Below are 17,285 nucleotides of genomic sequence, written 5' to 3' on the forward strand. Positions count from 1 at the left end.
CTCGGGGCTCAAACTCACCAACCCGGAGATCACGACCTGGGCTGAAACCAAGAGCCGGACGCTTATCTGACGAGCCACCCAGGCCCCACACAAAGCCTTTTTTTTTTTTTTTTTANCTTTTTAGAAAATGTCATAACTATTATATCTTGGTTCCTTTTTCTAGGAATTAAAATAAAATAATGACAAAAAACCCATAATCCTTAAATAAACTCTAGCCTATCACATTTTAGGAATGGTCTGGGGTGAGAGGTAATCTGAGCAGCACAGTGGGGCTGGGTGGTCAATGCCATGGCCTCCTTCCCCCCTCTACCTCCCCTCTGACCTCCTCCCACCCTGCTCCCCCATGACTCACCTGGACAATCAAGAGGGAGCCCAAGACGGCAAGGGAAGATGGGAAATAGCAGACGCCAGCACCCCAGCCCCAAGGGCAGAGCCATCCCACCCAGATACGGACAGAAGGGATTCGGGTGAAGAAGAAAGTTTCTAATGGAAGTTCTGAGGCACCTCCCACGAATCTCCATTACAAAACTGACATCGAATGAGACTGGAATTTTTATTGTCTCAGAAATTAAATCGTAAGAAGATACAGTGACAGAGTAGTATTTTCTGACCCAGAAATCTTCAAAGTTGTATGTTTATTTGAAATGTGCCTTTTAGAAAACAAAAAAGGATGGAAGAAAAGACATGGGATTAAGGCAAAGGAACTCAAACAGGGCCACTTTTGACCTCCTGAATCCCAATTTAAGTAACAGAAAATGAATTATTTTTCTTATCTTTTCTCTTGGCCAGATTGAATATTCCATGTGGACAAAACAACAGAAACAATACTCCAAAATGAGACAGAGGCTTACACATTTTAATGGCCTTTTAAAATCTTTTTAATCCTTTTAATAAAGAATATATTGACTGAGAAGAAAAGCAGATTTAAAATAGCCTGTCCAAGGGCAGCAGTGAGCCCCAAGTCCTGATTATATGATAAATTAAAGGACATCAAAATAAGAATGAAAGTAATTTGAAATAACTTGGAAATGATCTTTCAAAAATTGTCCCGAAATGTCAGAGACAAAATTCTAACGAGCTTAGCAAGAAAAGAGAAAAGCTGGCCAAAGGCTTCGAAGATGAATATCATGTTCCAATTTCTGTGATTGAGGGAAGAGATTAGTGTCTAAAGGTCCTACAATCTTTAGAGCTCTCTGACAGTAAATGACACATTACTTCAGCTATTGGAGGGCAGGCAATAACTAATCTGAAAATGTTCCGAGCTCCATCTATGATTCCAATGCTAAGTCTATTTCATCCATCCAGAGTCATCAGCCTACATTGGTCCACAGATACTTTTTACAAAACAAATCTAAACAAAATCTCACCCTAGGCAGGTGGGAAAGAGGGACAGCAAAATATTTGAGCCTATTAGAACGTTCTTTGTTTCTCTTCTAACAAGAAAATGTTTCTGATGATTTTTTTTCCCCATTCATGTCAGGGTTCACCAGTCAAACTGCTAAGCCTCCCTATTAAACCTCTCTATTCCTCCAGTATACTCAGCTGCGTGAATGCACTACCTATCTAGAAATGCTTCTCTTGAACACAAGGAGTAAAAATGTTTCCAACATGTTTTTAAGAAGAATGAGACATTCTATCTATCTCTGAAAGTCTCATACCTGGAGGGGTGCCACTATGGTGGAAGAGATCCCCTCCCCCAGAATCCGTTGATTCTGCCTGATAACATGAACCGTATTTCCCCTTCTCTGTAGTCTCGGAAGATTCTGTCTCCATAACAAAAAACCAATTCTGTGTGTCAACACCTGAATTCCCCACAGAACCTAAGCAAAGGGTCTTTTAAATAGGAAAGCTTCCTAGCAAGTCTGAAACACGATTTAAGCTATAGCAATTTGATTTAGTGCGCTCTGGCAGAAAACCTCTGCTACGTAGCCTGAAATCCCGAAATGACAGGAATGGAGTCACTATTTGCACAAATTAAGTAGGTCAGCCTACCTCCTGATCCATATAGGAATGTGTTCTTGTAGATGCCAAAGGTAACCTGTGGATCTAAAATTCTAGAATCTTAAAACAAAGTAGGCAACACCCATTCTTAACTCCACGGCAAAGAAAGAACAAATGTATTTTATTCAAAGTTAGAATGGATCTTAGATGATATCTAGTTCAATGTCATAATTCTGTACAGGAGGAAGCTGGGAGAGGACCCAGAAAGGGAAAGTAATTTGACTAAAACCTTCAGTTACTGTGATGGTCAGTCAATTTTACCCTCCAACTTGGCTGGGCCATGGTAGCCAGATATTTGTTCAAACATTTTTCTGGAAGTGTCTGTAATAGAATCCAGATCTAGTTTTTAGAGGAGATCAACATTTAAATCAGTAGACTTTAAATAAAGGAAATTATCGTCCATAATGTGGGTGGGCCTTTTCCAATCAGTTGAAGTCCTGTACAGGAAAAGGCTGACCTCTTCTGAGCAGGAAGAAATTCTGCCAGCAGACTGCCTTTGGACTCAAACTGCAACATCACCTCTTTCCTAAGACTCCAGTCTACCAGCCCACCCTGTGGATCTGGGACCAGCCAGCCTCCACAAATCATGTCATCCAAATAATTTATTTAAATAAATTTCTCCATCTTCTTTGGAGGACACTAATACAGTTCCAAAATTGAAATTAGAATCCAGGTCTTTCTCTCTCTCTCTTNAACTAAGCCACCCAGGCGCCCCCAGATCTTTTTTTCTCATCTCTAGGGATGCTTCTGAGAGGCAGTGCCATCTTTTACCACTCATTTTCTTGTACTATGTCTCTGTACTGCATCTGGACCACTGCAATGGCATCTTTTCTTTTTTTAAACAAAATTTTAATGTTCATTTTTGAGAAAGATAAAGAGTGAGTGCAAGCAGGAAGGGGCAAAGAGAGCAGAGGAGGGGAGACACCGAATCCAAAGCAGGATCCAGGCTCTGTGGTAACAACTCGGGGCTCGACTCAAAGAACTGCAAGATCATGACCTGAGCCAAAGTCAGATATTTAACCAACTGAGCCACCCAGGCGCCCCAATAGCATCTTTTTTCAGTCCCCCCCTCTCCAAACCTGCTCTAACTTTGCCACAGATGATCTCCCATAATGCATTAGTTACCTACCAAGCAACTGCTTGAAATTCTTCAACGGCCCGTTAACTTGCCTTGCATGTCCTTCATCATCTGGGTCCTCCTCACCTTGACACCTCCCTCCATTCTCCTAGAGGCAACTTCATGCTCCCCATGCTGAATACCACCTTCCCCCGGGTCCTTACTCTTCACCCTGACTATTCAATGTGACTCAGCTCACATAACTATATCCCCTGAATACTTCTCTATACCATTTCATGTTCCTGCTCTGAGTTGCTAAAACATCTTGTAACAGAAATTTATAATTATTTGTATGCACTCATCTTCTCCCATTAAACTTATAAGCTCCTTCAGATCAGGACTTGGGTCTCAATGAATCTCTAGAAACTGGCACAATGGATTTTCTATAAATTTGTCTTGGATCTATAAAAAGTAAGCATCCTAACTCTTGGCCATGTTAGACCTAATTTAACTTGAAAGGTAAACATTTTTATGTCCTTCTGTATTATTTTTCACATATTATTATCGAGAGATGAAAAGATAAGAGTTTCGATCTGTAGCCACCTGACTTGTTTGGAAGAAAAATTAGAGTCGCTGGAATTTATATCCAACTGAGAATCCCGTTTCTTGCTGTATGCCGCTCTTTGATGTGAAGAACTCAACCAGGCAACCAAAACAAGCAGCTACAGTCTTTATTCAGCTGTGTGCTACTTAAGAATTAAAGGAGGTTCTATAAACTCAGGCAACAATTTGAGCGCCTTCAAAAAATTTCCTGGGACCTACACCTTTCAAAGCAAAATTTAAAGAGAGGAAATACGCGAAGCCTTCAAGTAGTACTGCTTCCTCATCTGTGTTTTAAAAATCTTTCACCTAAATCATGTTCCTTAGACTCTTCCCCATTCAGAGCCAAAACTCAAATGACTATCAGGAAACCACAGGCACATAAGTTCACAATAATGACAAGAGATATGCCCCACATCCTCTAGTACTACTCAAAAGGTTACTGTCAAAGTCTCCCACTTAACCATCCAGAAACAGCATTTATAAAAAGTTCCCACTACATGGATTTTCTCCTGGCCTCAAATCTAAGGGCAAGTCACCTGAGTGCGGTTTTTCATTGCTTCAGATTTTCATTCTGCCTTCCCACTGGCTTCTAAATGAAATTCAAAAAAAATAAATAAATAAATCATCTTAATCATTAGAAATATTCAGCAGGGGGAATTCTATTTATCTTTGTAATGAGCCACTGATTTGCTAGGAAAAATCAGATCCTGAGACTTCATATGTCAGAGTTTAACCCAGAGGATAACCCAGTTGGGCTCTCCGTTACCCTAATGGTACCCCAGTCTCCCCGTGCCCCCCGCAGGATCACACACATGTCCCTGTGCCTTCTTCCACAACATCACATTCTCCTGGCTTTTCACCCATCACTCCGTTACTTGTTCTTAGCTTCCTCTGTGACTTTCTCCTCCTGATACACAAATGTGGCTTCCAACTGGGCCACCCCCATTCTAACTCTTGCCAGAGATCATCTCCTATAGAGTCTGTCTCCAACAGGCCAAGCAGCTATTTCTTGGCGGCATAGCCCAGGTCCCCTTCTCTCATTTGCCTTTTCTTTCTGATGCCCTCATCCTCCCACAGGGTTGTATATACTGACTGTAAGTGGACAGCTCCAACTGCAACCCATTTCTCTATCCTGAGCCCAAGACCAATATGGCCAAAACTGACATCTCTATGATAATGGCCTAACTTAGTAAGTCCAAAAGATGACTTCTTGTATTACTGTCAAAAAACAAAAAAAGTGTTCTTCTAGTCATCCATTCCTCAGTAAATGGAGTCATGTCACACCACCAGTCTCCCATGCTCCAATCCAATGAGCTATCACCAAAATCTTCCCTTCCCTGGGGTCGCACCTCCATTCAAGCCCACCTTCTCAAAAGAGTTCAGATCCATTATGTGTCCCTCCACGACCACCTCCTCAGTCAACACTAACATTATTCCTTACCAGGATTACTACGGACATCTCCTATCAGATCTCTTATGTAGCCCTGGCTTTCTCCACCCTTCCTTTCTCTGCAGCCAGAGTGTTATCGCTCCTGTCTGCTCAGAGCTCTTTTAATAATTACCCATTGCTCTACACAGAGGTCAAAATCACCAAGGCTCTTCCAAGACCAAAGACCACCAGTGGCTCCTACCTGCTTATCTCCATCATCTCTTTCCACTTGCTTTCTCATGTCAACCCGTGTCTCAGATATGCCAAGACCCAGATATACCAGATCAGGATCCTTGCTTACACTCTTCGTTTTGCCTGGACTCTCTCTGCCTTCCCTGACACCACCTCCCACACTCTGCTCACATTTCTAGCCTTAGTTAATGGTCACCTCCTCAGACTTTCTGAACTGCTATGCTCAGTTCAGATGCCCTATTACAGGGCTCATGGTAGCCTGTGCTTTTTTTCTTTTTTTTTTAAGCATTTACCCTCATTGTAATAATTGTTACTAAGCAGTTAATGACGTATACTGCCTGCCTGTCTCTCTCAATAGACTGGAAGTTCCATGAGACTACAACACTTCTTACTTTCTTTACCCTTGTATCTTCAGTGACTAAAACAGAGCCCAGTACTCAAAAGTGCTTGATGAGTCAATCAATACATTGATGAATCAACAGGAAAGGAACGCGATTTGTTCAATTTCTTTTTCTGCTTCCTTCTGTATTCAAACCATCCACCTCTTCTTTTCCTCCCAAGATAGACACAGATGAATAAAAGAAAAGGGAAAGTGGTGGCTTATCTGGAAGGTCTCCAGTACTCAGGACTGGTGGTAATAAAGAACATTATTTTAGGGGAGCACTAGAATATGACTCTCCCTTTCTCCAGGCTCTATAAAAGATTCTTCATTTCTACTTATTCAGATGTCTATGTGTCAGAAGAACGTCAAGGGGAAGTCGCTCTTATTTTTTTTTTTTAATTTTTTAAAAATTTATTTCTAGGAGAGAGAGAGAGACAGCATGAGCAGGGGAGAGTCAGAGAGAGAGGGAGACACAGACTCTGAAATAGGCTGCAGGCTCTGAGCTGGCAGTCAGCACAGAGCCCGACGCGGGGCTTGAACCCACGAACCGTGAGATCATGACCTAAGCGAAAGTCGGACGCTTAACCGACTAAGCCACCCAGGCGCCCCGGGGAAGTCGCTCTTATTATAAGATGGCAGAAAAAAATCTACCTCTGTTACTAGCCAGTTCTGAGACTAGGGGCAAATCATTCAATAGCTCTACATCCCAATCTTTCTTCTATGAAGGGGAAAGGCAATCCTACGGAGCTCAGATTCTGAGATACTATTATGGCAATACTTCATAATAGCAAATGAAAGAGGAAAGAAAAACCACTGTCCACCTCACATAAACGGGGAAGCAATCGGAAGGCACATATGGGTTTGCTGGCCTAGTCAAACAATGTTAACATGTCAGTTGTTTTGGGGGGGGGGGGGNGTTGTCTTTCTGAGTCAGTAAAAAAAAAAAAAAAGAAAGAAAGAAAGGAAAAGAAAAAAGAAACAAGAAACAAGACCTTGACCAGTGTGAATATGGCATGAAATCTGGTAGATCTCAGCAGCAAAATGTCCTGAACACAGGCATTTGGCCCATCTTATGAAACTACACTTACCTACGTCACAAAATCCATCTGGGATTTCTCAAGTTACTTTCTCACTTACCACACGCAAGTTGGTTTTCTTTACCTGAACCACCCTTTCCGCTCCGGAGGGAATATCACTTGTGGAGTTTCAGCTACTAAGGTATAACTTTGAACAGAAGCTTGGAAAATCCATAGAGTCACTTTCTAAAAAAAACCTAAACTACCATAAATACATGTGCAGTGACAGTGGCGATATTATTTGCATGACATCTTCTATAACAAAGCATATATTACCTCATTTAATTCTCAGTATCCTATAGAGTAAGTATGATTTTCTCCATTTTATAACCAAGGAACTAGAACTTAAAGAAAGTAATTACTTTATCTAAAACTATGCTGTCAGTACACAGTTTGGCCATGATCCCCACTAAAGTCTATGTACTTTCTGTTGTACCATTTATCCCTACAAAGGGTAACACCCTAAAACAGCACTCTAAAGTAATAGTGGTCAATGGGTGAAAATATTTCAAATGCTTAACTTCATGTTTTATATTCCTTATTTAACACCATCACTGTAGGGAAGCCATTCTTGCCTCCGAAGAGTAGGCTACAACTTCTTCCTTGGTTTAGCAAAATACCTCAGGGGGCCACTTGGGAAGAAGGTGAAGTAGCAAAGGAACAGCATACAAATGACCTCAAACTACTTAAAGTGGGAATACTGAGCCACCTCTCCCCACAAGCACAAATCCCTGAAGAGCCCACCACATGGGAGATGGGGTCTCAGCCAGTTATTTTCAAATCTCAAAGGAGCTGACACTTCCCCAGTTGACGCTTGGGTTGTAATTATAATACTGCATAACCTTCGTCGTTAGTATGTTTAGAAGGGGCAAACATTCCAATGCTTTAGTGTTTTTCTTCACCTTCTGAGAACTACGAATGACATGGTCTGAGGCATGGTCTTCATCCTGTCACTCATTCTTGTTGTGACCAAGGGAAAGTCCCTTTGCCACTTGGACCCTCGGTCTCCTCATCGGGGCAGAACTGAATGAGAAGACCCTTCCAAACGTCTGTATTCGGTCTCCTTTTGTCTGCCTGATACCAGGGGACTGGAAGCTGGATAATCAGTAGTTACAACAGAGAAATAGGGTTACTCCTTTGCTATCTGCTCTGTGGGGTCTCCTCTCTCTTCTCTCAAACTATATTTTGGAGAGAGGAGGGGAGGAGGTGTATTTATTTATTTGTTCAATAAATATTTACTGAGTACCTACTTACAAGAAGCAGACACTGATCTAGGTGCTAGGGAAAGAGCAGCAAATAAGATTAACAGAGTCCTGCCTATGGAGGATTACACTCTACAGAGGAGATAAACAATAAAGAAATAAATACGACAGAAAACAGGGAGTGTTTATGGCTGTAGAGAAAAACAGAGGAGGGCAAAGAGATGGCGAGTATTAAAGACCCTGTGGCTTCTGACAGGCTGATAGAACAGGAGTCTAAAAAAGGCCCCAGGTGAGGGGCCTGCGTGAGGGTACAGAATGAGCCGTACAAAGAGCCGGACTGTTATTTCTACTAAAATGCAATTTTCATAAACATCTTTAAGAGAATTGGTATTTACTTTCTTTATAATTTACAGTAAATCCTCATTGAGATAATGAGGAATTTCTGTAGCTGAAAAGTTAATGGAAAATTTTACATAATTTACAATAATCCAGGCCTCTTTTGCATAAAGTAGCAGAGAGATGGTTTCTACACGATTATTAATTAATGCAAAATAACGTACTGCAGTGCCTACAATATTGAGGTAAATGCAGTCCATACAAGATTGGGCTGAATGGCTCTAACAGTCATGTCCCTGTGTGGCTGTGTCAGCAGGAAGCCCAGCGGCACCTCACAGAGGCTACAATGGGACGCAGCAATGACTCAATGGTTTTCCATGGGAATCCCAAGTAGGAAGTTAGTCTTCTGTCTAACCGGGTTTTGCAACTCCTTTCCCCAAGGCCATCATGTCCCCAAGGCCATCATGCCTGGGCATTCTGATTCATTATGAGAGTGTGTGCGACCCTACAGTAAACCAAGGCTCAGACCAAGGGCACCGAGATTAGAGAAAGCTCTAGATAGTTCCAGCATCACACAGCTGGACCGTTCACTGGTCAAGCCGGTGCCAGCATTCACAGAGCACACCGAGGGGAAGCACGGCTCCCATAGTCCCTAATGGGTATCCGATTTGATGGCTTACATACTATTTTGAGCAAGTTCATTAGCAAATAGGATCAACGTTTACCCAGCCTTGTGTTCTGAAGCAGGACATGAGACATCTCCGTATAGACGGTACGGGATGGAATGAGGGAGAGGTGCTGAGAAGGGGGGTCATTGGAACAGTGAAAAGCTACTACTAGTTCCTTAGTGAGGTGACTTGGGCCCGAAGGTGGAACCCACGGTACCGCATTATCAACTACTACTGAGTCAGGACACCGGCCAGGCAGGGTCACATTTCAGTGTGGAGCTGGATGAAATCTACCTACTTAAAAAAAAAAAAAAGAATAAGGAAAGAAAGGAAGGAAGGAAGGAGAGGGGGAGAGAGGAAAAGCAGCAAGGAAGGAAGGAAAGAAGAAAGAAAGGAGGGAAGGAGGGAGGGAGGAAGAAAGGAAGGAAGGAAAAGAGAAACAGAAAGAAAGAGAACAGCTTTGATAGCATGAAATTCACATAACATACAATTCACTCATTTAAAACGGACAATTCAATGGCTTTCAGTCTATTCACAAGATTGCGCAACCATCACCACACTCTGATTTTAGAACATTTCCATTGCTCTGAAAAGCAAGCCTGTACTTATCAGCAGTCACTCCCACAGCCAGCCCACCCTGCCCAGCCTCAGGCAAACACTAATCTCCTATGTGTCTCTAGAGAGGTGTCCATTCGGGACATTTCATATCAACAGACGCATATCATACACGGTCTTTTGTAACTGGCTTCTTTCATTTAGCATCATACTTTGAAGGTTCATCCATGTCGTAGCTCACATGTTATCCCTGCTTCATTTCTTTGTCTTGCCAAATATTTTTTCCATTTTATGGCTATATTACACTGTGTTTCTCCATGCATCAGTTGGGTATTTGGGTTGTTTGAATTTTTTGCTGTCATGAATAATGCTACTCTGAATATTTGTGTATGAGTTTTTGCGGGGACATATGCTTTCACTTATTTGGGGGTTCTTTCTCTTGGGCATATATTCCTAGGAGAAGAATTGGATGGGTTATATGATAACTCTAGCTTAACTTTCGAAGGAACTACCGAGAGTATTTTCCAAAGTGGCTGGCCCATTTTAGGTTCCCACCAGCAGTATATGAGGCTCTCACCTTCCCCAGTCCTCACCAACACCAGTTATTAATGTCTTTTTCATTCCAGCCATCCTAGTGGGTATGAACTGGTATCTTAACGGTACTTTCAATTTGCATTTGTCCTGGTTTTGAAAGACTCTGAGCATCTTTTCATGTACATATTGACCATGTGCATAATTTCTTGAGAGAAACGTCTATTTAAATCATTTGCCCATTAAAAAATTTTTTTAATGTTTATTTATTTTTGAGAGTGAGAGAGACAGAATGCGAGCAGGGGAGAGGTAGAGAGTGAGACACAGAATCCAAAGCAGGCTCCAGGCTCCGAGCTGTCAACCATCGACCCACGCGGGGCTCGAACTCACAAACCTCGAGATCATGACCTGAGCTGAAGTCGTACGCTTAACTGACTGAGCCACCCAGGCGCCCCACCCATTTTTAAAATTGGGTATTTGTCTGTTTTATGACTGACTTGCTAGATTTCTTCACACTATGATTTGCAAATATTTTCTTCAAGATAAGTGGACAGAGTAGACCAATGCCAGGTAATGAACTTCCCTCAGGGAAAGCTGCCGTGGGAGGTCAGATTTCTGTCAGGCTCTGCTACACGTTAAATAAAACACAGCACGAACCAATGGTAACATGAGATGCCTTCTCAGTATGTGTTTGATAAATTAAAACCTGGGGCAAAGACAAAGTCAAATGAAACGTTTGCTCTTCAGTAATCATGCTGAGTTATTTATTTATTTTACTTTTTTATTTTCTTCTTGAGCTAATGAGGAGTTTCAAAAGTCTGGAGTTTTGTTTTTGGTGGGGACCACATTAGATATTCACCTCCTCATCATCAATCCATCTGTCCTGATCCCCCACAACCTGGAATGCTCCATTTTATTGCTGTGGGGCTCCTTTGGATTTTGCCCATTTTACTTATTTGGAACAAAGGAAATCTTTAAAAAGCACTGTAATAAAAGAAGGAAAAATTTTTTTAAATAATATGAGATTATCTTAATGCTGTAAACAGTTATAAACAAGAGAGCACCAAGACTGTATCTTTAGAGAGAAATTCTGATAGCACCACCTCTAATAATCTATAATCACTATAATGTTTAAAGTCTTTTTCTTGGGGCACCTGGCTGGCTCAGTCGGTACAGCATGTGACTCTTGGCATTGAGGTTATGGGTCTGAGCCCCACACTGGGTGTAGCCATTACTTAAACATTTTAAAAAATCTTTAAAAAATCAAAATTTAAAAAATCTTGTTCTCATGTTTCATATTTGCTGTTAGTCAATTCAACAGACTTTGAAAATGCGATTCAGTGAGTATGTCTCACATCTGTGACCATAATTCTCACTAATATTTGACCCGCTGTTTACCAAGAAAGGAAAGTTAAGAGTAAAATCAAAATTAAGTCTGAACTGTATGTATTTTTCTCTAAATGAGCTGACAAAACTAAATACTCTCCGTTCAGAGATTATGTTGTGATCACTTCTGACTGGGTCTGGGGTGGAAGAGAAATCCCCTGAAACAAAATGCCTTTTCTACTACCTGTTGGCTAATTATTCCTTCATCAGGAGAAGATCTCTTTGGATATCCTCTGATCTAAGCTACATTTCTAATATTTCCCATAATGAGGCTTCATTTTCCCTGGGGGGCTAATTTTATCATTGGGCTTCGGGTTAACTGTCTATGTCCATCTGTGTACAAGTGTATGTCTGTTGGGATAGTACAAGGACATAAATATTTCTACCATTTACTGCCACCCAGTTTCTATTTCTGGTATTCAGAAAAAAAAATCGCCCTTCCCTGTGTTTCTGAAGTTAGCTTTGGCTCTGTCTTGATCTTGCCAATAAAATTAAGCCACAGTGCTGTGTGTCTCTTCTAAAGCATTGTAATGTCCATCTCTGGTTCTCTATGCTCTGTTCCTTGTTCCTGTAACATGTGAAATTTCATAGGAAGGTGCCTCTGTCAGCCTGGGTCTCAGAGGAAAGATAACACGAATCAGAGCCCTCCAACAGTGGGTATGTGGTGTTCGTAGGAAATAAACCTGCATTGTTTTCGGTTACTGACAGTTAGGGGTGTCAGTGAGTGCAACATTCCACTCTACTAAAGGGAGAGAAAAAAAATAACAGCTGCTTTCATTTTTGGTCCAATTCTTCGCCAACACATTTGAAAAATTCTCTATTAATTATTCAGTCAACTGACAATCCAAATCAAATTCTATCTGACCATGCGGCAGAACCTGCCTGTTGGATCATGAAGAAGAAGAAAAAAAAAAGAGAATGAAAAACCTGTTTAGAATATAGGCTCTACTATACCGAAGTGGAGAAGCAGCCCTCCCTTGCCTGCCCCTCCCCATGCCCTAAAAACATGCAGTGGAGACTCTGATCCGTGGAAGTAAAAGAGAGGAAGAGATAATTTTGCTGAAAATCACCCCATTTTAAATACGGGACATCGAGTGTTTACTATACGTGATAAGTATACTCCGTGCATATTTCCCCATGGTAGCCTGTGGGAGGCTGGTCTTCATATAAGCAGCTGGTGTACCATTGAAGGCTTGCTCCCCCGAAGTATATTGAGCACACTGAACAAAATCTGAACCTTCTGTTTCTCGGCAACAAAGCTCCTGCTACGTTCTGAAATGGTTATGGACGGCACATTCTTTGGGTGTTATTAAGGGAGCAACAGAGGATAATCCACCTCTAATGTGTTTACCAGGTCAATTTGCTGCATAGTTACAAAGCTTAAGGTCTCCTTACAGCCATCCCACAAAGATTTTAAAATGGGACTCCATCACGAGTTTGCAAGCCTCTCAAAAAGAGCCACACCACCTGCCAGATGCAATGGCAAATCTCTCAAAAGAAAAAAAAAAAATAAAAACAAGAAGTTTTCATAAAAAGATGTTCCCGCCCCAAGTTTCTATGAAATAATGATGGTGCAGCCCCAAAGGAGGTAGGATTTTGGAGAGAGAAAAATAAAAGAGAAACACATTCGGAGCCAAAGCACTGAGTTTTTTCCCATTGTGCTACATGAAAAAGATGGGTCTGGAGGCAATTTAACAAGTTTAAATTACAACTTGGAAAGTAATAAGCTTTGGCTCCTGAGATGTGCAACCAACTGGGAACGGTCTGGCAAAAAATCTTCGTATTCCACATTTCTCAGTTAAATCCCAGACTCACATGCAGCACTTAGCATTGAGGGGATAATATGTGAATTTATGAATCTTCATGCAGGGTTTAAGAACCTGAAATTACTGAAATGACTGCCTGAGACAGAAATAAGCTTTTGCCTATCATGTAAAATACTGATAAAGAGAATGTAATGAACACTTCGATTTTAAAACATGATTCGGAAGAGAGCATGTGTAACTGTTAACACCAGCAGATTCAAAAGCACCAATTTTGCACCTCTGCATCTTTGGCAGAGGTGAATTTTTCTACGTTGTCCCAGATGGATGGCCACAGGCCAAGTGTCCCTCATGTTTGCACTTCTTTATTCCATTTTTTTATTAGTCAGCGTGGGTTAAAAACGTCTTTAATAACCAACATTTTAGTGACCTCACAAAATACAGGTTTATTTTTGCTTATGCAACACTCCAAGGCTCAGCATCGTCTGCACAGCTGGTCAAGAACCAAGGCTTTCTTGGCTTGTGGCTCCACCCTCCTCTTGAAACTTGGAACCTTCGCCCATGTGAACAGCAGAAGGAGAAGCAGATTCAAAGATCATTTGCACATTTATTAGGCCAAGCTTGGAAGAGGAATACGTCACATCTGCCCACAGTTCGGTGGTCAGAACTCAGTTATATGGGACACCCACCTACTGGGAGGACTGGGAAATGTAATCTAGCATGTGTCCAGAAGAAGAGAGAGAAAAGATTTGGTCATTTCTTTGTTTCCTTGCTTGGTGAGACGCCACCTCTCCATTTTCTCTTCTATAAAATGGGCCCTGAAATTGTACCTATTTATTATCATTCCTGCTCTATTTTTTTTTTCTGGGGACCCAAACTGAACATACTCAGAACTGACTTGAATTTTAAGAGACTTATCAGTGAGCAAGATTTCTAGTTTATTACTGTTGGAGGCTAGAACCTACTATCGACCAACTAAGACAACCCTCTTATGTGTCCCCCAAATTCCTATGTTGAAATCCCCAATGTAATGGTATGTGGAGGTGAGGCTACTGGGAGTAATTAGATCATGAGTTTAGAGCCCTAACAAATGGGTTTAGTGCTTCTGTAAGAAGAGGCCAGGGAGCTAGCTAGCTCTTTCCACCAAGTGAGGACACAGCAAGGAGATGGCCATCTGCAACCAGAAAGACAGCTCTCACCGCCTACCAAATTGGCCAGCACCTTGATCATGGATTTCTCAGCCTCCAGAACTGTAGGAATGAATTTCTGTTGTAGATAGGCCACCTAGTTCATGATATTTTGTTATAGCGGTCCAAGCTAACTAAGGCAACCCCTTTCTTAAGTCAAAGCATCTAAAATGCAAACTAAGCCATCAGAAGGTGACATTCTGAGCAGGAGGTAAGAGAAAAAGGACATGGGCTGGTCTGAAGGTGTGTCTTCTTCTAGATCAAGTGACCATGGTTTCTCAACCTAGGCACAATCGGCGGCCTGCCCCATTCTTTACTGTAGGGCTGTTCCATGCAACAACATATCTGGCCTCCATGCACTAGACGCCATTCATAATTCCCCAGTTGTGAAGGCCAAAAATGTCTCCAGACACTGTCAAATGTCTCCTGGAGGACTCACCCACATCCCTCACCTTTGAGAACCACCGTTTTTACATCATTAAAAAATACAATGAAATAACACAATCCACTATGTAACCAGAAAACTCTTAGGACAGTATCCGTCTATCTGTCTGTCCTTCTGTTTCTCTCTGCCTCTGTTTCTGGGACAGTCTGGGACATCGTTGCCACGGACCTGTTCTTGCGCCCTTCTCTGCGTAGCGTCCATAGGGCTCTTCTGCCTCTAAGGACACAGGCTTCCTTCAGATGTGCTAGTGCTGGTGAGGAGGCTACACATCCTGCCTGTGCAGTGAGAGCCAGGAGGGGCTGTGTCTCCCACTCCCTAGGACGTCAACGTCACATATTTTGTTAGGGGGTAAATGACTACGCAAGTTCCCCACGAAAGGTAAACGGATTGAAACATTCACACCCGAGTCCCCCAAACTTCACATCCACTAAAGGTTTCCCAAGCAGGCAGTAAAGACCCCTGACATTTGTGAGCTCATCACAGGACACTTATTCAAAGCATAATCCAGCCTAGGAAAACGCATTCCCTTTAAATTTCCTCTAAAAACTCAAGCAGAAATATATTTTAAAATCTTGGCTCAAATAGCTGCACTGAATTTTCTCCTGTAGACTAGCTGTTGCAGTTCAGCAATTAGGGAAGGGTCCTCTGATGTCGGTGTAACTGTACAAAGTTCCAAGTATTTCAAGTTGAAATGTGCAAAGAGACTTATTTATTACTTCTAGGGCTGAAAGGAGAATCTTTGATAATAAAAAAAAAAAACTGTTCAAAGCCAAAAATTCCTTTTATTTGAATATAGAGGACTTATTTCATGATGACAATCCTTGGAAAAACCAAGCTATTTAATGAACAGTACATCAACACTGCTTTAAGCACTGTGGCCTTCTCTTCATTTCAATCTATTTTTAAATTGAAAACTAAAATAATAATAATAATAATAATAATCACCACCACCATGCTTGAAGTATTTAGTATTGCCCAGGTCACTTATATTCATTATCTCCAGTGCTTACGAATACCCTATAAATACATAGTTACATATTTTTTAAATGAAAAAAAAATGAGGCCTAGAGAAGGTGGCTGATTTACCCAGGAATGCAAACTCGGTAAGTACAGAGATGGGACTTGAACCCAAATCCCCAGGACTCCAAAGGCCACCATGTTGGGGTTATTTCCACCAAGCCATGACGGCCCCAAAGGAACATAATTTATTGAGATTTCCACGTTGGCAATTTCAGGCACTTCTACATACCAAAATCTAAACGTCAGTGTGGTGGTAGATATTCTCAGTTTCATTTCATTGCCAGGCAGCTCTCCTCAATTGGATACTGCACTGGGTTTTACGTTATTAAACTGAACCCAGCTATTCAGAAAGTATTTATTCATTCCTATCTTGGACTAGTAGCTTATGCAACCAGGACTACGAAAAAGCATATTTCTAATCACAATCTGATTGTCTATACCCTCCAAGTGAGTCATGGTCTCTTCCCCCCAAGATTCTGAGCAGAAGGAATAGAAGAAAAGGCCATGCTTCTCTCTCTCATTTCACCCTGTGTGGTGACCGCACAAGCTTAATAAGGGAGGTGGCTCCTCCGAAGAGGGGTACCCACGGCTGGGCTGTGGCATTCACACTAATTACAATGAAAATCTGTCCTCTGCCCAGTGGGCTCAAGTAACCATGGCAACCTACCAGCTACATTGCTCACACAAATTATAGCAAGGAAGCTACGGACTGGCTCCACCCAGAATCCGAAACAGTCACACAAAGAAGGAAATACTTCTCAAGGACACTTTGCTCTTAAGTAGCCACTGTCAACCTTACATCTGTTGAGCTTTATCACCAAAATAAATGTCAGTTCCAGTTTTTCCCAACTGGTGTTAAAGTTGTTAAACATAACGCCCTTGAACTTTCATTATAACTGAACTGTGGATCGAGGCTCTGAATAACTACGTCATGAAGAGCTGGGTAGGAGTCATTCCCATGGCTTCAGAGCCCTCGGCCCATCTGGAATCCTGTACCCATGCACATGCCCTCACGTTTCTATGGCAGGAAGAACTTTCCCCACTGAGGGTGTGAGTCCCAGTAGTGTCCCAACACCCCGGGCGATGTTGACAGCAAGAAAAGGAAACTGCCCTTTTGGAAAGTTCCCGTTTTCTGTCCTTAAAGAAAAGAAATATATAAAAGTCTTTAAAAATATCATCTTTAAGAAATATCACATAAGGAGTAGTAGAAAGTCACTGGTTGAATGGAAATGAAGACAGTGGTGACTTTAACAGTCACTTTGGAATGAATGTGAGCAAGGTAATTAGGGAACTAGTAGGTGCCTAAGGGGAGGTCATGGTTCCATCTGAAGTTGGTGACTGGGGACATCAAACTTCCCAATCCTTTCTTTTTTTTTTTAATATTATTTTTATTTATTTCTAGGAGAGAGAGAGAGAGACAGCGTGAACAGGGGAGGGTCAGAGAGAGAGGGA

The 17,285-nt window shown here is 41.7% G+C and overlaps 1 protein-coding gene across 4 annotated transcripts in view; it reads right to left on the reverse strand.

Annotated features, from left to right (window-relative positions):
• The window catches only part of PID1 (phosphotyrosine interaction domain containing 1), a 229,392-nt gene that overhangs the window by 78,150 nt on the left and 133,957 nt on the right, over nt 1–17,285 (reverse strand). The window contains exon 1 of one of the 4 annotated variants that reach the window (XM_077761339.1): nt 1,993–2,021. The exons of the other annotated variants lie outside the window; for them this stretch is intronic. Within the exon in view, the coding sequence (XP_077617465.1) occupies nt 1,993–2,004 (12 nt within the window). The 5' untranslated portion in view covers nt 2,005–2,021. Of the gene's footprint in view, nt 1–1,992; nt 2,022–17,285 lie in introns of those variants that run through there. 4 annotated transcript variants of the gene reach the window in all.

The sequence above is a fragment of the Crocuta crocuta genome, unplaced genomic scaffold (genome assembly GCF_008692635.1).
Source record: "Crocuta crocuta isolate KB4526 unplaced genomic scaffold, BGI_CrCroc_1.0 scaffold516, whole genome shotgun sequence".
NCBI lineage: Eukaryota > Metazoa > Chordata > Mammalia > Carnivora > Hyaenidae > Crocuta > Crocuta crocuta.